The 27,036-nt window shown below is 34.2% G+C and overlaps 1 protein-coding gene across 34 annotated transcripts in view; it reads right to left on the bottom strand.

Annotated features, from left to right (window-relative positions):
• Window positions 1–27,036, bottom strand: part of bt (projectin protein bent) — a 199,686-nt gene that overhangs the window by 154,962 nt on the left and 17,688 nt on the right. For 28 of the 34 annotated variants that reach the window (XM_071583211.1, XM_071583209.1, XM_071583218.1 and 25 more), the window contains exons 4-7: window positions 16,852–17,014; window positions 11,282–11,423; window positions 8,810–8,963; window positions 8,160–8,363 (exon numbers count right to left, since the gene is read on the bottom strand). In XM_071583211.1, the coding sequence (XP_071439312.1) occupies window positions 8,160–8,363; window positions 8,810–8,963; window positions 11,282–11,423; window positions 16,852–17,014 (663 nt within the window). The remainder of the gene's footprint in view (window positions 1–8,159; window positions 8,364–8,809; window positions 8,964–11,281; window positions 11,424–16,851; window positions 17,015–27,036) is intronic. The other 6 variants (XM_071583214.1, XM_071583243.1, XM_071583213.1 and 3 more) reach the window with 2 other exon arrangements.

The following is a 27,036-nucleotide window of genomic DNA, read 5'->3' as shown; positions in this document are numbered from 1 at the left end:
CGTAATGGTTTTTTAACTCGATTGAACAGAAAGAAGTCACAGGGAGCCAAATCAGGTGAATTCGGTGGCTGTTGGATGGTATTTGTTGCATTTTTCGTCAAAAAATTACGAATAATGATAGCACTGTGCGACGGTGCGTTATCATGGTGCAAAATCCACGAGTTTTCTGCCCACATTTCTGGTCTCTTTCGGCGAATTGCTTCACGCAAACGTCTCATAACGCCCAAATAATACTCTTTGTTTACTGTCTGGCCTTCTGGCAAAAATTCATGATGCACTGCACCGTTGTAATCCATGAAAACCGTCAGCATTGCCTTCTTTTTTGACTGAAAACGACGTGGTTTTTTTGGTCTCGGCTCATTTGGTGAACGCCATTCACTTGCCTGATGTCTGGATTGCGTGTCGTACTCATAAACCCACGTCTCGTCTCCAGTAATGATCCTTTTGATGAATGTGGGATCGGATTCAGCCTCGCAAATCATGTCTTTTGCGACGTCAACACGGTCTCTTTTTTTGCATGAAATTGAGGTCTTTTGGCACCAACTTTGCTGCTACACGACGGAAACCCAAATCATTAACCACAATGTCTTGGGCGGATCCATAGGCAATGTTCAAGTCCTCCGCTATTTCTCTGATGGTTAATTTGCGGTTATTGACCAACATTTCTTTTACTTTATCAATTTTTTCACCGACTTTCGATGTCGATGGTCTGCCACTGCGTTCATCATCTTCGATTGACTCACGACCACTTCTGAACCGCTCGTGCCACTGGTAAACGACCGTTTTTTTTAGAGAATCGTTGCCGAAACACTTTTCCAACATTTCCAACGTCCGTGCGCCACTAAATCCGTTTTTTACGCAAAATTTAATACAAGTTCGTTGTTGCAAATTTAAATCCATTTCTGCAATTGTAAAAAATCGCCAACACACACAGAGATAGATGTACTCTTGGCTACGTAACTTTTGCAAATGTCAAGTTATGACACTAAGATTTAAAGGGAATATCAACAACAGATGTACCAATTTAACAAAAAAAACAGAACTCAAATCGGAACGATGGGAGCGCCACACGGTGGTTATTCCGGGAACTTTTTGATCAAGGTAGTACATGTAGCATAAGATTTTTGCCCAAAGTTTCACCTGTTGAATTTTTAAATTGGTACTAATGTTTGTTGGTTTGGCAACAAACAATTGAAAAAGTAGCCCACCCATAAAATAATGCAATGCAAGTATGAATATATCATACTTTTCACAGAATGCTTTTATGGCTGAGTCCTAAAGTGTCACAATAATGATGTATCTTTGAAGAACAGATATTCAAGGATTTAACTCAATTCAAACAGCATTAGGTTTCATGCAAAACACAGTAGACAATTACATTTTTGGATTAAGTAGTGTTAATGCTCTTTGAGTTTTGAAATTGACCCTCATTTGAGCCACTGGCCTGCATTTGAGGATATATACTGTGTAGCATCACCAAATGAGACCAATGTTATGTCAGATTGATACAATACCAGTTATTCCACATTTTTTACAATGGTAAAACAACAGATTTCAAAACACCTGGTGATAAAACTATACTTTTAAAGACAAAAATGCGAATATTCATTATTCACTGGACTTGACATCCAATTTACATATCTTTAATAGCAACCTATCATTAAATGATAACCAAAATATCAATATAAATTCACCTTATAGCTCCTACAAAATGCATTAGATACTTTTAACCAAGATACTGTTTATCCATGCTACATAAATTGATACAATTTTTTTCAAGTTCAAAATATTTCATATTTGTGCTCTAAGTTTAACCCTCACTTTGCAATGCTTGTGACTGGCTTTACTATCATGAAAACCTTAAATGACAGAGCACTATTCTTTTACTGATACTACTTACACAAAATGCAGTCAGGTAGTTGATTGCATATTAGTGGCAACCACAACTTCTAAGGGTGCATTTTTAATTTAATATACTTTCCTTCAGTGTTTTGCCCAATGCATTTTTAGAGTAAATAAATATATGCAATGAAACACTGAGCCAATTTGTACTTTGGAAAACACTCTCTGTGCTCAGTATAGCTACATTAAATTACAAAATTACTGTCAAACTGTTATTGAGTTTTCACTCAGTTTCAGGTTTCACACGGTGGTTATTCCGGGAACTTTTTGTTCAAGGTAGTATATGTATGCATGTGTGTATATTTTATATATGCGACGAATTTGTAGTTCTCTAAATAATATCTATGCCCAGGTATGTTATATATGTATGTTAAATACATACATAGAGTCAGAAACAAGAGGATCTAACATAAAACGGAACTCTCTTACAGTGTGGCAGTGGCTCGATCGTTCAGTAAATGAACAAAGAGTACATACTTGGATCAAGGCCACATAATGTCTCTGGCAATTAAGCCATGCAGTTTTCTAGTAAATTCCAGGTAGTGAAAATAACTGGCTCTACTATCCTGATAACTGAATTTTACCTGGCATAACACTCATTACAATTTGAGCTCTATCTGCTCCTACCAAGCCATTATTTGTGTTGACTACTATTATATCATAAAATTTCATGCATAAAAATGCCCATCCCATAGGTCCTTTCCACTGGAGGGCACAGACTCTGATTCCCCCATGGAAATTTAAAAGTATGTGTCCAACTTACATGGCACTCTAAAAACATAGTTAATGATCACAATTACTAAATAAATACATAACATTGATATCTTTCAGTTTCTCCTTACACCTAAAATATTCCCCATTAATAATACAGGCCTATGTATCACATTCTTTCCAGATGCAGAAAACCATCCAAAAATATCCTTTACATCACTATGTTTTTACCACCAAAAACAAATTTACTTCCGATTAACTAATAGGTTTTCAGGGATGCTCTATCACAGCAGCCAAATAGACATTTTTTCTAAAAATCTGCACTACATACCACATATGCTCTGGCCTCTCTCAATGTCCTCTCCTTCTTATTCGGGACCCTGCTCAGCATTTCCCTTTCTATAGCCTTTTTCTTCTTAAGTGTTCTCGCAAAATTCACCCACTCCTTGTGAATGCAAACAACAAATATCTCTCAAAAAACATGCTCTTTTCTCCTTTTATGCCTATCCTCCCACAACAGAGAAGTGATTTCTCAACTCTCTCTTTTTATGCCTATCCTCTTACAACAAAGAAGTAATTTCTCAACTCCTCGTATTAACAATCATATCCCCATAAAGTGGGTTGCGGTAGTCCAGGGGGTAGAGCGTTGGACTACTGACTGGAGGGTCCCAGGTTTGATTCGCGGGAAAGGCGCTCTGGGTACCTGCAGCTCTACCCAAGCTATGTGATTTCTCGGGGACCAGATCTTCCTGGGAAACTATAACTGGCACAGGGAAAGGAACTGGCTCCCCTACCCTGATTTGTGAATTTCACACGCCATTGGGCTTCGTACTGGGTGAACTATACCATCACCTACCAAACCGACCTTTGGGTTGATTACTGTGTTTATGGTTTTTTTTATGGTTTATCCCCATAAAAAGCACTACCGCAAGCCTTTTAATCCCTATTCAGGACCACCTCCACAAAAAAACCTTTGATAAATATTCCACCATTTTAATCTTGAAAACCTAAAACCCTTCATCAACAAACATCAAAAATGTTAAGAATGTAGACAATATTCAATTGTACGTTCAAATTAAAAGGAATAAGATTTAACCCTTATATTCTTCATTGTGGCAGGTAGTGATAGTAGGCTATTGGAGAAAAGAATGTGTACCAGTGAAATGACACAACTGAGCCACCTACCATTTCCTGGTAACCTATCTTTTTCTAGCCTTTCATCATTTCTATGAAGTATCATTGGCAATTGAAAACTCTTACATCATTTTAGGAAGACACTAAAGCATTCAAACAATAGCCATGTTTAATCTATGCTGCTGTGTGTAAAGGTTTAAGCATATAACTATTTAAAATGAAACTATAGTTATTTTTGTGTGTTCAGATACACACAAGAGAAATTTACCCAATACAGGATTTTTACAATAAAACCTACTGTTTAATTATAGTCAATTACACCCACAAACAAATAATAAAATAAAATAAATACAATTGGATATACTAACTCGAATACCAGTAAGAATATACCCCTTATCATTCAACAATTATAGCTATTTTCTGACTCAAATCTTTTATTATTAAAATACTTGAGGCCCAATGAAAATGAAGAAATAAATTTTTATCTTTCAAGCCTTTTATACGCTTTTACACAACAATATGGAAACAATTACTACAAAGGTGAGATAACCACATCTTAATGGTGTTAGTTGTGCTGAATATATATAACCCAGAGAGATTTGATTGATGTTGGTTTAATGTTGATGTAAGTAATTCATTCAATTTTCTTTCTTCCCAAAGAAAAATATAACCTGTTCAACTAAGATAAATATAGGTCTAACAGTAGAATAGTAAATACTTGAATGTCTACAAAAAATTCAAATGGAAAAATGCTCAATTTTCTTTACTGTGACAATCTTCCTAGGGTTTTACACCTGAATGAGGCAATTTTCTTGTATATGCTATTGGTACAAAGAATCCGGACTCCACTCATCAGAGGGGTCCAGTTAAAAAGTATTTCCATGAATTCAAAGCCAACCTCTCTGGTTCATAGTTATTATAAAATTAGCCTTCATTGCCAAAGTTCTATTAGGTGCATGTATAATTAAACAAAATGCCAAATATTTTAATACACCAGGATATGCATGAAAACACAGGAAAAGCCATGCAATGATATGAGCCAATATTTTTGATTATGCTTAGACATCCATCATAAGGAAGTTACCATTAGACCTACTACTTGTACAGTCTCTCTTTATAAAAGACTAAGGTTATGAACCTCTGAGTTGAGATGTTTTTGAGACATTTGCCTTTAGACTCTCCATCCTGAGATACAAGAGCATACCATTTCTCATTACCAACATGTCAATCCCATTCCTTACAAAATCACATTCCAATGCATAACAACTCAGCAAACTTTTGCTTTATATTAACAAAGGAACTAATGATATACAACAAATTAAAGCAATTCAACTATACCTAACCAATATATGTATAGTTTAATTGCTGTGCCATTTCATAATATATCCGAGGTCAAACTTCAATCCCTGCCTACCTACCCACAACCTAATTCGTTTGATAGCTTAGATTACATATAATTCAGTCTAACTTTGAGTACAAAATATAAACTAAAATCCTAGTTTGGAGGAGAGCTCTTAGACCAAAAATAAGCAAAAGTTAGGTTTAGCAATGAAAAATAAAAATGAAATAAAAAATATCAAAAATAGGTACATAATTGAATGATTAATTTTTGTTATAAAATAGCCTAATGAAACATTATCTACTCCTTGATCTATACATAGAGTTTAACTTTCAGTTGATTTACATAGTGCCCTGCAAGCCACTGCTAGGATGTGTGACGGGTTCATTACACACCAGATTGCTTTTGACCCAAAAGCCGTTTCAAACACAGTCAGACAATGTTTATTCTGATCCCTCATCATTCATGAAAAAATGACACCTTAAATCTATCTGTTCTACATTTAATCTCTCAAATTTTATTGACACGATCTTGCCTATGGTGGTATGATTGGGCTAATAATATATTTTCAACATCATTGCTATAAAGACATCCTTCTAATTTATACAAAAGATTTAATAGGTAATCTAACATTTGTCCCAAGAGCCCACCTCCTCTAATAGTTTTGATATATTAATCAGTTTATCATGAGAATGTTTAACAAATCTAGCTTCTCTAAGCTGCACACAATTGAACTTGGCAATCAATCCAACGTCATGAAAATTCTGTTTACTAGCAGGATATTCTAAATGAGGGCCAACGAGAGAAAGATAACATTTCTCTTTAACTCTATCATGACATTTCCTAAAAAGTCTTATAATAAATCCTGACTTCATATTATCTTGTTGTAAATATTTCATCCAGGAGAGGTAGTGAATGAGTGTAACACCAATGTATTTAATCAAGTCTGCACTTAAGGCATTTAATTACTCCTGATGCAGTAGGCTTCCGGGAGGGAATCGCTCTTTTTCCATACATTATTCACTTTTTTAAGTTAATTTTAATTGACATGTGTCGTACCAGCATTGTATAGCCATTATGTCATTAGCCAAAGTTGCTTTAGCCTCAGGATTATGGATCTCTGTAAACTGCATCATTGGCAAATAAATGTATCATAGTATAACCCAAGGAGTTTATGTAAAGAATGAGTAAAAGAGGTCCAATTTCACTTCCCTGGGGAATACCTGAAGTCACTCCTACTCCGTTAGAGCTAACATCATCTATGATTACTCTTTGTACCTGACCATTCATAGTCTTTAACTAAGCCCAGAATATTTTTATATATGCGACAGGCTTCTAGCTTTATGAGTAGTTTACTATGAGGTACTTCATTGAAAGCCTTTTGAAAATCTAGAAAAACACCATCAACTAGAACATTGCCCTCTCTAAAAATAAGGATAGCATGAACAAAAGGATAAGTTGTCTCTCGCAGGATTTACTCTTTCTGAAACCCAGCTGGTTTTTCATTAATAACTCTTAAGAGTCACATTTTAACTAGCTGCACAAAAATGCAATTTATTGACTGAGAATAAGTAATATTTTTGTCAATTTAACTATGAGAAAAATTTAGATTTCAGTCACCCTAAAACTATAGGAATTCAATTTATATATGAAGTACCACATTTCCCAGCCCATTGGAAACACTGATGCATAAGACCTACCCTGATTTTTCAGGTTTGAATTTACAAAAAATACTTAATCATAAGGTAAAGGATTAAAATATTTTGATATCATCACTAAATACACAGAAAATTGAATTTCTACAATAAAAAAATTAGCAGCTACACATATGTCAACATTTATTCATGGTAGAACCCTAGAAATTTGACATTACTAACCCAAAAATCCTTTAACCTGCCTTGTTTCCATGTTCTGAAATGTAATATACGAATTTAAGTTTCAATGCAATACTGTATGACAATTTTCTCTATTAAGATCCCGTGTGGTTATCATCATTTTAACTTTTTATGCCATGCTTTGTTTCTCTCATTATTTTCATATTATCAAAATTTTTATTCAAATAAACCATTTTCTTTGCCATTATGACACTTTCATACTACTTAAGGTTTAATGCCTGTATACTACTAGTTTATCAGGAGAGATACAATGTATGTATATATTAGCTGGGGGCAACATCCCTATTAGCCTATTAGCCCAACATGTATTAATTTTCATGGCAGCACCACAAGAGAGATGAAACTAAACACATTTTATTGTATAACTTTTACGAATTACTAGAGACATTTTTAAAAAGTACTTTCAATGAAATATATAAACTCTATTGCTTACTACCCACTGAAAATGGTGGTATTATTGAAATTTGTAATCAAGGCAACCATTTTCTAAGCCTGATGTGGGGAAAATACTTGTACTTATTTTCCGGCAAATTGGTATGCACTTGTAGGTCAACGTTATCCCCAGGGTCATTAGATGTAGGCATATTTTAGAGCACATTTTGGAGTCTAATGTGCCAGGAAATATGGTAAAACCTACTCCCATTTAAATTGAACACCCTGCAAAAAATCTATTTGCCTGTAGGTCCCATTCATCTAAAAAGTCTTCTGAAGCCCATCCTAAATACTTAGACCACTGAAGTACTTTAAATCTTAGAGTGATAATGAGAAAAGGAAGCCCTTATACATACATTTTAATGTATTATTTACATTGAAGTTGAGTGGTTACGCATTACCTTCAAACTCCACCCAGCAAAACTCTAATGCTGGGTAATACACTTCTTTGGAATTCAGATACTGAAATGCCATAGGGCTTCAAGTATCAGAAAATCCATTGGAAAGAGTCATCCACAAATAAGTCCTGCATAAAAACATGGGCTCATATCTAGAATTGGTCTGAAGATTTAAATGTCTATGGACAAGGTGTACCCAGAAAAACTACTTACTTAATTTTATATGGATTGCTTGGCCAACAATTGCATTTCAATTTAAAATGAGGATTCTTAAAAATATTTTCATTGATAAATTCTTTCATTTTCAACTTATTTATAACACTATATGAAGTGAAAGTTCGGACTTACTTTGGCTTGCCACCACCCTCAAAATTGAGATTGATGGTGGCTACTCCTTCACCATGCTTGTTCTTGGCAATAGCCTTGTACTCTCCTCCATCACCATTTTCAACATTAACAATATCAAGCCTAGCCATATAATACAATTTCTGATCTTGTGTTAGAGTCATTTTGAATCTTCCACCATCACTAATCACACTGCTCCCATGGTACCTTAAAAAATAAAGTTTTCTACATTAAAATCAAAAATCACAACACAAATTATTGGATAAAATAGATAAAGCTACATTTCTAAAGCCATGTAAGAGAAAATGAAAAGAAGATGAATTCTTAGATGATATCATACATTTTTAAATGGATTTCATTAATTGGCATTTGTTTTTTTGAGTCTTACTTCAAACACCATTAACAAAAGTAATTAAAATATGACTCAAAGCTCTTCCAAAATAGTATTATTTTTTCCAGGGCCTTGGATTATAAATTACTCAACAATATTTATTAATTGTTAAGAGAACAATGCCCATGTGAAAAATTTTCTTGCATGACATCATTTACTTTAAAGCTATGACATTGATGAGTATTTTTTTATTCACTTTCTTAGAGCATAAGAGTCCTAAATTAGGTTGATTATTATTTTTAATCAGGAGAATAAATCTTACCATGTGATTGTGGGCTTTGGATCACCCACAACACGGCATTCAAAGGAAATTTTGCCTCCATCATCTGACTGACGTATTACAGGACGTTCCGTAAATGTAGGCTTGATACCATCTGCTGGTACTGGTGCCTCATCGCCTATATTAAGAAATGAACCTACAAACGGCTATTTTTATGAGAAATTTGTTGAAAGATGGCCATAATCAGGATAAGAAAATAAAAATTCACATCACAAAAAAGTTGAATAACCATGAAGTTGTTTTATTGTTGTTTAACATGTTATTTTTACCCAACACTTAATTATAAATCATTTTTTCAAACTTTCTTACATAAAAAATAAGAATTCCAGTCTTTTCATCCAACCAATTTTTGATTTAGCCAAAAGAACTTCATGCTTCATTCCAACAAATGGGAAGAGAGGAAAGGATGCCAGGATGGAACAGTCATCGTAAAGATTGACAAAGGGCACAGTGATGGGTAAGGCACATGTGAGCCGGATTGCCTGAATCTGCTGAAGAAAGTATATTCAATGACAAAGTAGTGTAAAGTGAGATAATGAAGCTTGCCTGTGAATAAAAATAAGAGAATGTGTGATTTAAAAAGAAATGAACTGCAGCATGAGGATAAGTGGAAGAGCCAACAAAACCTCCAGTGCAGAACTGAAAGAAGATGGAAAATACAAGAGCAACTGAAAGTATAGATGTAGACAGAGATTCTCGCTTATGGAATACTGTATGGTATGCAAAAGATTTTGAAACAAAGGTGAAAAAATGCAAAATAAAATATTGAACAAATGCAGCTTGTTGCGATGATACAAGTATGCCATTCAAAAAGAGATGAAGTTCAAAACATTTTTAATTGAGGAACTGCATATACATATGATACATTGTTAAACAAGGAATAGATAATCATGCAAAAGATTACAGGTTGCATAATACTTAAAGATAAACTCAGCTGATTTGCCATTGCAGTCATCATTATAAATATTATTACATAACAGAAGTCTTTAACCAAGTACCAATTCAACCAATGCCCCACCACAGCTGACGAGCTGCCATTAGGACCCTATTTCAAAATTAAAATTCAGAGGAGAAAAAGAGAATTTACAAATTTATCTATATAGGAGTGAAAACTGTCAATAGGATACTCTCACAAAAGCAAGCAATTAAGTCATGTTAATGAAGCAGTCTAAATTTTCATCATCTAAAATTGAGCATCAAGCTTAGCTGCCATCATGCATGTGATAATATTAGCATATAGCCATCAATTAGCTTATAATTTCAAAAACAGCATCTAGAACAAGGAAAAATTAGGGTGCCCACCAAAATTGAAATTAACAATAATTAATTATTCAAGGAGCTTAGAAAAACAATTCATAATTGCAAATATCAAAGTTTAACATAAAATCCGCAAAATACAATTTTATTGCAATGAAAAGTTACCTGCAAAATACTTCTGTCAGTCCTCAGATGATCTAAACCTTAAAATTATATCAACCACTACCAATTTCAATTTCATACAACTATAAACCTTTAGAAAGCTCATAGGTTTAAGGATTGATTTTATGTTAATGTTACCCTCAAATGTATCCCCAGAAGCTTTTACTCAAATAAATGGAATTATCCCAACACAAAGAAACCCAATACTTTATGTTTTCTCATCCACCATAATATTTTTCCTCATCATTATTTATGAACAATAATCTACCATTATAATATAATGACTAGATGTTACATTAGATTGATAAATCACTTCACTCACAAGTGTATTACATTAGATTGATAAATCACTTCACTTACAAGTGGAAACTAGCCATAACTTCAACCACAAATGTAATCCTGAATACCTAGTAAGTGGGCTCAGAGAAGCATAGTTATTAAAGAAATGTACTAAAGCATTAAAAAGCCAAACCACACAGTATATAGCGAATCACTCTGTATTATGTATGTTAGGTAGTGGCTGGAGTGTTGGAAAAATTAAGAATGAGTTTCAAAAAGGAAAATGATGAAGCACAGACAAAATCTATTCAAGGAAACAGAGGTGCAACATAAAACAAAATCAGTTCAAACAAAAGATAAAAAGCTCACAAAATGGTCATCCCCTCGAACAAAGTTTGGGACAGTAGCAGAAAATATATGCACACCAGCCCCAAAAAAGAAAAAGATTAATTCTTTAGTATTTTAAAACTTAAATATCATTATATCCAGCATTCCATAACATACTGGTTATAAATGATAAATGAAATTAATACTGAAAGATACAAATGCCCCCAGTTCACAGAAAAGGACCCACAATCCTGATAGAATCTAGAATTGAAGACGAAAAATATCCGAGGGGGGGAAGGGATGGTGCAGTGGTAAGGTGGAAACAAAGGTGAAAATGATAACAAAAGACAAAAAAATAAACATAATTTGCATCTTTTAAGAAGCCATCTTTCTACTAAAACATTTTAAACTAGTCAACAATGTACTTACTGTCAAAATTCAGACTAATTGTCGCATTACTTTCCCCAAGTTCATTTTTTGCGGTCACTTTATATTTGCCAGCATCCTCAACAGTAACATTTTTAATTTCCAACGTGGCAAAATAGGAATGACCATCTTTCTCCACCACCAACTGTAAAGCAAGTGAACCAACCAAACAATGCTAATAGCTGCAGAATAACCATAAACTTATATTCCTAATAATTAATACTCTTAAAAATATATGCTTTACTTAAAATTATATTGCATTAGTAAGATGTACATTTAAGTTTGTTAGCAATGAAGATCATGTTTTACTTCTGTCATGCATTTTCGTTAACATTTAGCCCAAAATTTCAATTGTAATGATATTTTTAGTTTGATCGGAACAAAACCCATGACAATATAAACTCTTATATTTGCATCACTTTAATTCAAAATGTGTGAACTTACATAATATGATTCCATCAATCACAAATGTTAGGGCCATTGAGCAGAATTATTAAAAGGATCATTGATACTTTGGCTACCTAACATCACAGTCCTTTAAGCATTATTGCCTAAGTACGCTTGATATAAGTTACAGCTCCACGCCATTCCCTTATTAAAGTAGCATTTTTTACAGTACTCACATAGTGGCTATCTATATATTCTATGGCCTGGAAATGTCTTTAAAATAGTTAAGGTCCTAATAATGAGTTTAGCAAACTGCCTGAATAAACCCTAAAGTTTGCAAACATTTGCTCATTATGTCTCTAATATTTTAATTACAATGAACTACTTTTTTGAAAGCTTTACGGTTGAGTCTTGGTGGGAAAATACTTGTAAAGCAACTCAGATATAATGATTTGGATACCTTCCCCAAGCATAGGCAACATTGTTTTTTCCCTCAGTGAGTTTTTTTATGTAGTTAATGTCACATCATTGAAGGGCTATGACTCGCACAATTTCATTAAAGACTATACTGCTTTGGTTTTGGGTCTCAATTCCAAGCCTTTACAATTAAAAGACTAGATGATCATATGACATTATTCATATTTTATTCATTGACAAAACTGATTTAGTACAAAATTACCTATGTTTTTGGGAAGTAGTAGTAGTATTTAGGGGAGGCGACCGACAGCTGAGGTCATTTGCACCATTAGGGATGGACAGGAAAGGATGAAGGGTGGAGAGAAACCCAGCATCGGCATTAGCCTGCTCTTTACGAAAGGCGCCAAGGGGTCCGCAGCTTAACGTCCCATTCGACGGACTGTGTATTCACTCAAAGTGCCCTCCAGAAAGCACCTCAAGTAGGGATCAAAATACCACTGAAAAATATTCAACACCGCCGGGATTTGAACCCAGACCTTCTGGGTGGGAAGTTGTTTTTAGGAAGTATTTTGACATTCCATCACTGAGGAAACTATTTTTGAATAGGTTATAACTTAATGAATAAACAGGCTAAATTACTCCTCCAAAGAGGATAAAAGATTCCTAATCTGAAAATTGATATATAGTACATGTAGCATAAGATTTTTGCCCAAAGTTTCACCTGTTGAATTTTTAAATTGGTACTAATGTTTGTTGGTTTGGCAACAAACAATTGAAAAAGTAGCCCACCCATAAAATAATGCAATGCAAGTATGAATATATCATACTTTTCACAGAATGCTTTTATGGCTGAGTCCTAAAGTGTCACAATAATGATGTATCTTTGAAGAACAGATATTCAAGGATTTAACTCAATTCAAACAGCATTAGGTTTCATGCAAAACACAGTAGACAATTACATTTTTGGATTAAGTAGTGTTAATGCTCTTTGAGTTTTGAAATTGACCCTCATTTGAGCCACTGGCCTGCATTTGAGGATATATACTGTGTAGCATCACCAAATGAGACCAATGTTATGTCAGATTGATACAATACCAGTTATTCCACATTTTTTACAATAGTAAAACAACAGATTTCAAAACACCTGGTGATAAAACTATACTTTTAAAGACAAAAATGCGAATATTCATTATTCACTGGACTTGACATCCAATTTACATATCTTTAATAGCAACCTATCATTAAATGATAACCAAAATATCAATATAAATTCACCTTATAGCTCCTACAAAATGCATTAGATACTTTTAACCAAGATACTGTTTATCCATGCTACATAAATTGATACAATTTTTTTCAAGTTCAAAATATTTCATATTTGTGCTCTAAGTTTAACCCTCACTTTGCAATGCTTGTGACTGGCTTTACTATCATGAAAACCTTAAATGACAGAGCACTATTCTTTTACTGATACTACTTACACAAAATGCAGTCAGGTAGTTGATTGCATATTAGTGGCAACCACAACTTCTAAGGGTGCATTTTTAATTTAATATACTTTCCTTCAGTGTTTTGCCCAATGCATTTTTAGAGTAAATAAATATATGCAATGAAACACTGAGCCAATTTGTACTTTGGAAAACACTCTCTGTGCTCAGTATAGCTACATTAAATTACAAAATTACTGTCAAACTGTTATTGAGTTTTCAAAAATTTAGTTGGAAAAATTTTTGTAAGTCTTCCGAAATGTTACAGAGTAAGATGGAACCATATAAATTGTATAAAAGTCTCTGGCCACAAAACTTTAATTGTCAAAATTAGGAAAATTAAAAAAACTGCCAAAATAGTCCCTTATTTTACTCTTTTAAAAACTGGATTGTTTTGGGACCATTACATGAGAAAATGGTTTTTTCTGGGTTAAAATAAATCATTATTTCTCTATATTTTGAACTCACATGAAGTTCTTCCTAATTTCAACAAATAATTAAAATGGTACATTTTTTCATTTATTACACACCATGGTGAAATTTGTATCTATGGCGATTAATTTAATTCCTCTTTATACATAAATTCAAGTTACACCAATTGATAGTGATCAATGGTGTATATTTGTAAATGAATATTTTTCAAACTACTTAGGGGAAGAGCAACTGAACTAGAGGGAGGGGAAAACTCATGCTCCATCAGGCAAAAAGAATGTGCTGGTTGATTTTTTATCCTTAGAAGAGTCGGATACAAAGTTAATGAAGTAGTAACCCTCATATGACACCTAATAATAAGGAAAAATTAACATTAACTTGTTGAGTTTAAAACCTAGAAATAAAGACTGAAAGACTGCATTTGAAGACTGACATCATTTAATCCTTTCAACTATTAATGTAGATATAATCATCATGGAAAGTAGTGGTCGAGCCAGAGAACATACGCCATTTATGCAACTGTAACTTCATGACCCAAACTGGAAATACATTCCATAAAATACAAATATAGACTATCCAAATTTATGACAGAACCAATACACAATGGTGACAATAACAAAATCATCCCAAGTGGTAAAACCAAAATGGTTGTCATTTATAATGAAATATATTACCCTATTGGGTGGCATAATTTTTTTGCCTAGTATAATAGTGAATTTTGTAATGTTTTCAGCAAAGCAAAATCATCTTGTATTATAATTTCTTTTCTGAGCCTGCCACAGTATGATAACAAACTAATTAAAGTTTGATTACAATATCAAATCCATTTCCTAATGGATGGGTATTACCAATTACACAAAAGATCCTAAGAGAGATAATTATCTGATTAGGACTGAGTAAGCCATTCTCAATTTTCAGTGAAAGGAAGCGAATAAAAATTTCAAAAAGCTCTTAAATGACAAAGTTAAAGCTTGTGGCAAGAAACAATGAGAAAATATTTCAACATAAGATGGTAATATATTTCAATACTTTGTGATAGAGGCAAAGAAGTATTATAGAGATCAAACACCTGTTAAAAAATTAAACTGGAAACAGAATTTCAACAAGCACAAAATTGGAGTCAAGGCGACCTACAGATATTCAGATTAATAATGAATAAATATCAATTTAGACTTACTAATAATAGCAATCAATGAATCAAATATTCAGACTTTCACAAAAGATATCTATCAAAAGGCATGAATTTTAAACAGCCCATGAAGCAAGAGACCCATTTGTGTGAGCCTGAACAAATTACTCATATTGCAATAACTTTAAAGAAGACCTCAATTTTGAAATAACATGTCATAAAGTTTTATTCTTCAATATGAAAGGCATTAAGGAAAAACACTAACACTTTGCACAATTAATATGTGGCATGTTAAAATGTACTGGAAAAATGTTATGAAAACTATACCTCTGCATGATAGAATACTTATAATAAAAACTAGAAAACTGACTTCTCTGGGTGAAATTATTTCCATTGTGAAAGTACAAAATGTCTTATTCCACAATTAATTTTTATTTTCAAAATAAGTCAAATTACATTTTACTGTGGAAGTTGTCATAAGTCAATTTGTACTAATGGTCTTCTGGACATTTCAAAATAAACCAAATAAACTCACGTCAATTGTACTGTATATATCAGGACTAAATGTTAAATTTTCTTGAAACTAAACAATAAATAAACTTAAACCCTTTAAAGGTTAACCCTTTCACTGTGAAGAACACATTTAAAAAATAAATATTTTAGAGGATGAACTGCAATGAAATAGTTTATCAATGAGTCTCACATAAACAGACAACTTAACTAAAATTATTTCCATAGTTAAAATAAAATAAATTATTTTCCTTCAATAAATGTGGTCTCATAAAGAAAAAATCTGATACTGACGTATTCAGCAAAAGGGTAATTCTTTAGTTAAATCTGTTGTAATATTATACCATGAAATTACAGAAGTATAATTCTATACGTGTCAGAGCAATAGAGCCACTACTCAGTGTAGATATTAGTGGCATATATCATTAGTCCATTTCCCTGCCATATAAATATAGGGTTTGGACTAATAACAGAAAGCATAAAATGTAATTTGACTGGAAAATTATGAATTTTATACTTTTTTAAATACATACATATCTCATCCACTAAGAATTCATAATAAATGAAATGAAAATGGAAGTTAAATGCAAGTCTGATATATGCAGTTAAATTAGACATTTTGTACAACAAGGAACACATTTGAATACATAATCATTAACATTACCATGAAGAGAATGAATTACTACATATTAAGTAATCTAAAAATAACCCTTATTAATAGAATAACTTAAGCAATTGGCACACAACCTTTCCATGAATTTTCATGTCTGTGTCTAAGAAAATCTGATCAGCTGTGCTATGACTCCTTCCCAAAATTACCAACAATAAAAGTTTACAAACAGCTACAGACAATGTTCATCAAATAAAAGAGACAATCACTTTCTGCATTACATTTCTGCCCTGTGAACAGCAAAATTAAAGATAAAAGGTTATAAGTTGATAATGACCACAAAAATTCACATATTACAGCAACAGTAACATTCAAAAGAGAGAAAACGTTGAACAATAATATACTATCTTATCAACATTACCTTAAACCATTACATAGCATTTTTTTCAGTGGTGAATTACAGGATGTGACTATGATAAGGGTCATGGTGCTTTATTCACAAATCCAGATTAATCATGCACCATCACACATAAGTTGTCATAGTAAATCCATAGCATTACAAACTGACTTGACATGAAAAATATAAAAATAATAAGCATACCCGGTGGCGTGGAGAATCCGTTACTGGATTCCCATTGTGAGACCATGAAACTGAGGGTTGTGGATCAGCCTGAATTCTGCATTCAAATAAAAGCCTCTTTCCATCTTCTTCTTGACGGATAGCAGGCTTCTTAGCAAATGTTGGTGCTATACCATCGATTTGTCTGCAATAAAAATTTGAAAGTTTTATCAAAACAATGAAAGTACTTCCTATTTCCAATAGAAATGATCGGCTTTCATTCAAAAATTACTCAAAATAACAGTTACTAAGAAGCATTGATAGAAACTTAAAGTAACCATGGCATAATTTCCCAGTACAAGAAATAATGAGAATAGGAAGGTATGTATTACAATGTTCAGGGCCATGGTATTTTCCTAATTAAGGACAATCTAAATGAAAGCCATTAGCTGACTTGTTTCATGGCACTAGATCCTTTCATTGTTATTTTCTGTCCAATAAAATAGTAAAGCATTTGCAATTGAAAATGAAATACTATGAACCTAGACATTTAAAAAAATATTAATTCATTCAACTAGAATAAATTTTTAAGCAGAAATAATGGTTGAGCTATAGCTTAACAACAATAATAATAATGGAATATTGAATATTCCAAGAGCACAACCATTTACATTAAAGTTAAATAGCATTCTTAAAATAATGTAACTTGTCAAACATCACAAAATGGACATAGAAATGAGATCTAGTTTAATTTTTAAAAATATTATTGCTTGCACGTCGAATTTCAAGTAAAAATTTCAAATAATTAGGAGTTCTGTTGATTACAAACTTTAAATAAAATGCTGAGATATTTAAAATATCAAATGGGACAACTGAATCAATATACTAAAATAAATGAAACTTTTTTGAAAGAAAAATCAATGCAAACATCTTGAGGAAACTATGCATGAGTAGGTAAGCAGTGGTGAAACTGTAAAAACGTTATAAAAATTTTGATTTTATCCATATTTCAGCAATCAACATTTTTTAATATTAAAACAAAATCTTACTTATTAGCTCAATATGAAACTAAAATGCATATAACAAAAAATAAATGTATACTACTGAACAGCACATGAAAGAAGTTTGAATGAAGCTCACACAGGTACAGCATGAATGAATAAGCACACTCATCACTAGAATAAGCTTGTTATACATATAGCTAACATCAAACTACCAAAAATCCTACTTTCTACCTAATTTATACAATTATACATAGATTCCCGTTTTGATTTGTGAATATGAGCAAATTAAGAGGCATAAAATTACTAAAATTCAATTTTATCTGACCATATTTCAAAACAACTACAAATCATTAATTGTGTACCATGTAATTGATTCATTTGGGGATTTCCCTTGCCTGCTCTCAGAATGCTTACAATTCTAAGCAGCAGAGGTTGACACTCAACTGGCTGATTACGAGTGTCATTAATCACATTCCTTAACTCAGTCCTGCCTCTGATCTATGTTAACATCCCAATACGTTTACTTAAAGTGATTGATATTGAAGAGACTATCTACCCAAGAACATTTATGCAAACTACATGCATTTTTCCTTTTCATATATTTTTTCAATACCTATTTATTATTTTATTAATTATTATTGTATGCCTTTTCAAAGGATCACTGGATTCTAGAATATAAATAATGCTGGAAAAATCAAAAGAATAAACTCTTGATGGCTGAAAAAGACATTGCAATTTTCCATATTTAATGCAATACTTTGCCGGTTTTGCATTTTCACTTCATTTTCTAAAAACTTCTCGGAATTGCACTCTTGATAATGATAATACATCACAAAAATCAGCCAATCATTTCAAAAAACAAGTCTTGAAAATTACAGTATTTTTCTAATTATTAAGATAATATTCCAGTAAGTCCAAGTGCCAACAGAGGATCAACTCTTCTTGTCCTCGTAGCAAATGGCCTTCAGCTTATGTATAAAATATTAATTGCCCTAAGCAATGAAATTTTTATGATATATACTCAATGATATTTCAAAAGGTAAAAATACTTGTTTTAACCAGAATTTTGAATCATCTCATCAAATGCATTCAATACATAGCAAACAACCCTATAAGCACAATGGCTGCAGGCCTAAAAGTTTACTTCACACATGGCATTGGTAAGGTTATTTGATAATTTATGCCAATAGATTTTTAGCCTAATGTACTTTATCACATTTTGTTATGCTGATAATCAAAACAATGTGTTAAAAAGCCTACATATTAACTACATATCATTGTGCTCACTTAGAAAAAATATCCATGCATTGGTGTAGATTAAATTTAGGACAGACCAATAAATTTTTTAAGTTATAGACAGTTGTAGTGTCAACAGCCAGGCATGGATTCTAAAACCAAGGTGAATCAAGATAAACAATTTTGCCAAAATTTAATATTTAGTAGCAGTGATGGTGTCATCTGTTTTTCCTCAATTTTGAGTTTTGATTTCATTGGGAAGTTCTTTTTAGATTGGTTTGTAACAGTTTTTAATTAATTCATGAGCTGTGATGGCTGATAAAATACTTTACTCTTCCAACACCACACAAATGAATGCCCACACTACACATAAGTCTAAAGCTGCTGGCTATCCTTGTGGCACTAAATATCCCAATCCTTATGCTGAAAGACTGGAGCAGAGTGTCAAAAGTTAACATTGATATTTTGTGTATATAGAGCACTGTGGAAAAGTTTCCACAAAGCTGTTCTCCAAATCTAATTTCAATCCAATAAATCCAAGATGGCATGCACAGCCTCATAATTGTAGTACATTACACACAAGTGTCCCTCTTAATGCATATTTTCAGGTGAGATAATGTATGAAATTTTGTCGTGCTTATTGATGCAAGAATATCACCATCTGAACGATCTAAAGAAAGTGCATTAAAAGCTTTTCTGTGCTGTAGGTAGGGTAGAGGAACCTCAAAAGTATAAAATGGGATACATAAATCACTTTTGTGGATAGTACATAAAAGAGGAGAAAAAACAAGTAGGATAACCATTTTGGATATCTAATTGGTCAGCGCCATGTCTAGAGTTGTAAATGTCCAAGCAAGCAATGTACGAGGTCTGTTCAAAAAGTATCACGACTTTGGTATCTTTTCAAAAATTATTTATTTATTCATGAATACCTATTTTGTCCCCTTCAAAGTAATCCCCATTAGATACTATACCCTTGTGCCAACGTTTTTTCCAATCTTCGAAGCACTTAAAAAATAATTTTTCGTGATCTTGTTCAGCTCCTCCTTCGATGCAGTCTTTATCTCATCAATCGTAGCGTAGCGTCGTCCTTTCATGGGCCCCTTCAGATTCAGGAACAAAAAAAAGTCACTGGGGGCCAGATCTGGGGAATACGGTGGCTGCGGTATCATTAGTGTGTTGTTTTTGGCCAAAAAGTAGCTCACAAGTAACCATGTGTGAGCAGGGGCGTTGCTATGGTGCAGAAGCCAACTTTTGTTCTTCCACAAATCCGGGCGTTTATGGCGGATTTCTTTGCGAAAATTGCGCATAACTTGCAGGTAATATTCCTTATTTACCGTTCTACCCTGAAGCAAAAACTCATAATGCAACATGCCCCTGCAATCGAAGAAAACTGCAAGCAAAATGTTCACATTCGACCGAACTTGGCGCGCTTTTTTCGGTCTTGGCTCGTGCTGCAGCTTCCATTGGGATGATTGGGAGTTGGGGAGTTTCTACGGCATAACCATTAACCCATGATTCGTCACCAGTTATGACCCTCTGGAGTAAATTTGGGTCGTCACGGACAGAGTCCACCACCTCATTAACATTAGCAATGTTAATGCGTTGCTGTTTTTGGTCGAAATTGAGCAATTTTGGTACGAATTTCGCGGCGACCCGTGTCATTGGCAAACCATGGGTAAAAATCGGATAGAACGAGCCAATCGACATGTTTAGGTCCTTAGCAACTTCTCTAACGGTGATTCGACGATTGGCCAATACTATTTCCTTGACTTCATCAATGTTTTCATCTGTTGTTGACGTGCTCGGGCGTCCGGCACGCTCTTTGTCGTTCACATCTTCTCGGCCCTCTGAGAACATTTTGTACCACCGATAAACGTTGCTTCGGTCCAAGGTAGCTTCTCCATATGCCACAGTCAACATTCGGAATGCGTCCGCGCACTTAATTTCGTTTTTCACACACAATTTGATACAGATACTTTGATCCATTTCTTGGAACAAGCAGAAATCGAATAAAAGCCAAAACACGTCCAAGCAAAACAGCTGTCAACAATTAACTGAACATTAAAAATGGCCAAACATTTTGGCATAAGTGAGAGACAAAAGTACCAACATAAAACCACAAAATATATCGAAAACCAAATATACGCAGCCCGCGAAAATTCAAAATTCGCGATACTTTTTAAACAGACGAGATAATTTGGGATGGTTCCTTTCCCTGTGCCGGTTATGGTTTCCCAGGAAGACCTGGTACCCGAAAAATCACATAGCTTGGTTGGGTGGAGCTGCAGGTACCCAGAGCGCCTTGCCCAGGAATCAAACCTGGGACCCTCCAGTCAGTAGTCCAATGCTCTACCCCCTGGACTACCGCGACCCACATATATGTATATACTACCTTGATCAAAAAGTTCCCGGAATAACCACCGTGTGGCGCTCCCATCGTTCCGATTTGAATTCTGTTTTTTTTTGTTAAATTGGTACATCTGTTGTTGATATTCCCTTTAAATCTTAGTGTCATAACTTGACATTTGCAAAAGTTACGTAGCCAAGAGTACATCTATCTCTGTGTGTGTTGGCGATTTTTTACAATTTCAGAAATGGATTTAAATTTGCAACAACGAACTTGTATTAAATTTTGCGTAAAAAACGGATTTAGTGGCGCACGGACGTTGGAAATGTTGGAAAAGTGTTTCGGCAACGATTCTCTAAAAAAAACGGTCGTTTACCAGTGGCACGAGCGGTTCAGAAGTGGTCGTGAGTCAATCGAAGATGATGAACGCAGTGGCAGACCATCGACATCGAAAGTCGGTGAAAAAATTGATAAAGTAAAAGAAATGTTGGTCAATAACCGCAAATTAACCATCAGAGAAATAGCGGAGGACTTGAACATTGCCTATGGATCCGCCCAAGACATTGTGGTTAATGATTTGGGTTTCCGTCGTGTAGCAGCAAAGTTGGTGCCAAAAGACCTCAATTTCATGCAAAAAAGAGACCGTGTTGACGTCGCAAAAGACATGATTTGCGAGGCTGAATCCGATCCCACATTCATCAAAAGGATCATTACTGGAGACGAGACGTGGGTTTATGAGTACGACACGCAATCCAGACATCAGGCAAGTGAATGGCGTTCACCAAATGAGCCGAGACCAAAAAAACCACGTCGTTTTCAGTCAAAAAAGAAGGCAATGCTGACGGTTTTCATGGATTACAACGGTGCAGTGCATCATGAATTTTTGCCAGAAGGCCAGACAGTAAACAAAGAGTATTATTTGGGCGTTATGAGACGTTTGCGTGAAGCAATTCGCCGAAAGAGACCAGAAATGTGGGCAGAAAACTCGTGGATTTTGCACCATGATAACGCACCGTCGCACAGTGCTATCATTATTCGTAATTTTTTGACGAAAAATGCAACAAATACCATCCAACAGCCACCGAATTCACCTGATTTGGCTCCCTGTGACTTCTTTCTGTTCAATCGAGTTAAAAAACCATTACGGGGAACGCGTTTTAGCAGCCGAGAGGAAGTAATGGAAAAATCGCAGGAAGCACTGATGGACATACCGAAAACCGAATATAAAAAATGTTTCGAGGATTGGATCAAGCGCTGGCATAAGTGTGTTGCAGTCGATGGGGATTACTTTGAAGGGGACAATATAGATTTAGATGAATAAACTTGTATTTTTAATTTTCTGAATAAATTCCGGGAAATTTTTGATCAAGGTAGTATATATATATATATATATATATATATATATATATTTACTACCTATATATATATATATATACAGGGTTCGTCCGGAAAATAAGTGTACTGACTCCTGGGCTGGGCGCGCCGCTCCAGGCGCGCCCAGCACCGCTCTGACGGGCTGCGATTGGAGGGGGGTATGTTGGCAAGCGACGCTGAAAAAGGCAGTCGGCTCTGAGCTGTGGTGTAGTGAGGAGCTCTGTTAACGCGAACCTCCACGCTCGACCCACGTCACGGAACGCGATGCCGAAGTTTTTGGAGCAGCGTTATTCCATCAAATTTGCGGTAAAGCTTGGGAAATCGTCTACCGAAACTGTCGGTATGATTAACCAGGCTTACGGGGAGTCAGTCATGTCCAGAAACATGATCTTCCGGTGGCACAAGATGTTCGTGGAGGGCAGAGAAGAGGTCGACGACGAGTCTTCGAGAGGTTCCCGATGATGCCTTCACGGGAGCGTTCCAGGAATGGGAACGCCGCTGGAACAAGTGTATCGACTCACAAGGGTCCTATTTTTAGGAATATTAGCTTAAGATATGTAAAAGTGTAATAAATTTTTTTTCCTGAGCTCAATACACTTATTTTCCGGACGAACCCTGTATAACTCTGCATAGATAAACTATAAAAGCAGGTGTCTGAAAAGAATTCTGGATCTAATACAGATTTTCTCTGGTCTCAACTATCATTCCAGGCAATAAAATCAAAAGTTGATACCAACCCACGTTGTAAGGTGGACTCAATTATTATCATTTAATTGTCTCTGTCTGTTAAGGTTGAGTTGTTTGAGCAGTAACATAACTATAAGGACAAGTTCTGGGGAGTTCATTTTTTTATAAGGCGTATATCATGTAAAGGGTTGAAATCATTCAAATCAAAGTCATCAACGAATAGGTTTATTTGATAAGTGAGGGTAGAGCTGACCAAATAATTCCCAATGTCCACTGGTATATGATGCATCAGGGTAAAGGAACCAGTTGTTTCTTTGTACCACCAATGGTTTCCTAAAAGATCTGGGACTCATTAAATCAAAAATTCTTTTAGCCAGTCAGCTACCATGCCACTAAAGATTAGATAAGAAACTTGAATTCCAAAAGGTCTCACTCCTACTTGACCCTTTAAACCCGCTGAAGTCTTTTTCTCAGTCTAATGGAACAATATTCAGGACATAGATCATTTATCTGCAGTCTAAGAGAAACCTGGCAATCTTCTAATTTTATTCATAATACTTATCATCATCAGTTAAGACTTCTCCTCATCACTACTTGCAGCCTAGCAAAGCTTTTTTCTCATTGTCTATAGATCCTTTAGATGACAGTTTTACATCATTAAGTGCCACAAAGTCTGATTTAAATAATTCCTAGATATGCAGATATGAAAAAAGGAAATTAAAAAAAATGCTGAACTTTATCAGCCCGGCATATTATTATCAAATCATTAAACCAGGGACCATATAGAGAGAATATAGTGAGAGTCAAAGGAAAGTTTCCTAAGCCTCCTAAAATCAAATAATAGGAATTATTTCACCATCCATATTTATACATTTTTCTAATCAAATACAAGCCATCGTATTGATCTGCCAGAACAGCAGCAGTCAATGTGCAACTTTAAGAGATTTGCAATATATTGTTGCAGGTGACTACAAACAGGATTAACGTGACCCTGCATAACTTTAAGGGTTCAAGTAAAGAAGACTTTCATGAAATATAAGAGCATTCCAATGCAGCAATGATGAAAATAAGGCCATTTTAATATTTAAATTATTTCAGTAAATTTACCCGGATGTTCACTTGCTCTCAAATGAGTTGGTCTAACTGGTTAAATACTGGCCTTTGATGTGGAATTAAAACAACAAGAGATTGTGCAATATAAAATATTAAATAAGCCAAGATAATTCTTTGAAAAGTTTAGGAATTAAATGGTCCTACATTTTCTTGCCTGGTCCCATTGTCTGACCAGAAATAACGGTAAGGGCATGGAACTAACATCAAAATGGTTTGTATAAAAAGTATTGGCAACAATATTTTCCTGATATGCACATGAAAGGCTGTATTCAGATCATCAGTTAAGTGTCCGCATAATCACAGATCATTTTGGCATTGATAAGATGATATTGCACACCATTGTCATAGAAAATTTGGTGACTTGAACTTGAAGAATATTTGTGGGAAAGTTGTACAAAAAGCTTTGTTGAATGAACAAATAGCAAAAAAAGATGTTTTGTTGTGATATTTAGGAAGAGAAGGATGATGATACCAGTTTCTTAAATAGTGTTTCTGTGATTGGTGAGACATTTATGCATATTTTATTATAAATATTTGGATATTGGTTTATGATACAGAAACCTAGGTTCAAGTCATGCATTGGAATTCACCATCTTCCCAAGAGCAAAGAAAGTGGACATGAGTTCAAGGTTCAAGACACTGCTGATCATTTTCTTTGATAAACCCGGCATCATTATGTTTCCTCTTTCCCAGAATAATGTTGCCACTAAAATGAACTTATTTTTCAATGTTAGCACAGGTACAGGCAAGAATGACGGAGCTCCTGAGTAGGCAGATAGAAAACAACTGGCAACAATGTCTTGAGCAATGTAAAGAATGTTTTTAGCCATGTGTAAATTCGAATGGGCCCGCTTTTTAAGGGGACTACCACTAACTGTATTAATTTAGTAAATAATATTTAATTCGAAAGTAAATAAATAATTCTAATTTCTGGAATTCTAACCTGGCTACAAAAATATTAATTTTAACACAAATTAGTAAATAATTTACTTTTAAATTACCTAATTCCATCCAAAACAGCTAAATTTTGGGAAGTATTTCGATAATTAAACTTTTGTAGATAAATGAGATAACAAAGAAGAGTTCTATAAACTTCATGGTTATAATATGTAGCATTAGCCTACATGGTTTTTGACTAACACCCTCTGTGTTTTACCTCCACTGTTTTAACTGAATTCCTTGGTTTATTGATGTTTGCATTCAAATTTAACACTATGGCTGAAATAATAACTGATGAAAAATATCCATACAACTATTGCTGTCACAAAATAATTACCATCTGCCTTATTCTTTTCTCTGTCATCTGGTTTTTGAGCTAGAGGATGCAAAATATTGCAGTGAGAGTATGGGATGATACTTATGATATAATCAAAGGAAAATACTGAGACTTATGATATAGTAAGCCTCTTTCGTCATTCTGCTATGGGGCAGAGTCAACCTCAGTAAAGAATCTAGCCCATAAGGTGAACAGTTTTACTCTTAACATACCACTCTCACGATCATTCAAAATAAGCATATTAGCCTTTTAGAGAATACACATTTTATTTCAATGAATCTAAAATTTATTGGATATTATGGGATTTGCCATGATTACAATTTTACCACCTAGTATTTCCTCATTTTTAGTACACCTACGTGTCATAACATTAATCTTGTCCAATGTCAATATGTTAAGATCTGAACAACTTAACTAACGCAAAAACTCTAATACTACCACATATTTGTTCCACCAACTTCTAATGGACTTCTCTTTTAATTAAAATTTCATTTCCTTAGTGGTTTTTACTAAAAATGCTGTTTTTTTTCAAGCCTGAAAATTTTGCTTTGCTGTCTTTCTGTGTTTTCTGTCTAGTTTTACTGTTGCTTATCACATTCTCATTCCTATATCTTTCCCTTCTCCATAGTTGTAGAGCTTACTTTAAAATATGTAGTTATGAGCATGGCTAAAATGGACTCATTGAAACTTAAGGGACATTTAACAGTTGAATGTTGGAAATATGTACCCTTTAAGATAGATCATTCCCTTTGACACAATGAGGTCCAGCTGATTTGAAACAGATTTCAGCGTTAATTGCAAATTCAGCATGTGCCCAAGAATGAAGACCATCAATGTCAGTTATGTGCTATCAGGTAATATGCTACATGAAACAAGGACAACTTCTTTGCGAAGGTGACTTGACTTGGCCTTTTTATGAATTAGTTCCATTCATTTTACTCTCATGAATTTGGCAGTGACATTTAGAACCCTTAAAAAAGAAAGTTTGCTTAGCATTCCATTCATTCATTGCCTATCCTGCACCAATCAGGACCAGCTCTGGGTCAAAAGTCAAACACGAACACACTTAAGGAGTCAAAAGTCAGAATAATCCTTGATTTCATGTCTAAAATTTGTTAATGTAGCATTTCTATCCCACAAAAACTAGTTATGAAGCCATAATCATTTGTATTGAACACAGTTGAAAG

This window comes from Hetaerina americana, unplaced genomic scaffold (genome assembly GCF_022747635.1).
Source record: "Hetaerina americana unplaced genomic scaffold, ioHetAmer1.1.p SCAF_13, whole genome shotgun sequence".
Classification (NCBI taxonomy): Eukaryota; Metazoa; Arthropoda; class Insecta; order Odonata; family Calopterygidae; genus Hetaerina; species Hetaerina americana.
Note: the sequence above shows the minus strand (reverse complement) of the source record. Positions and strands in the feature narration are given on the sequence as shown.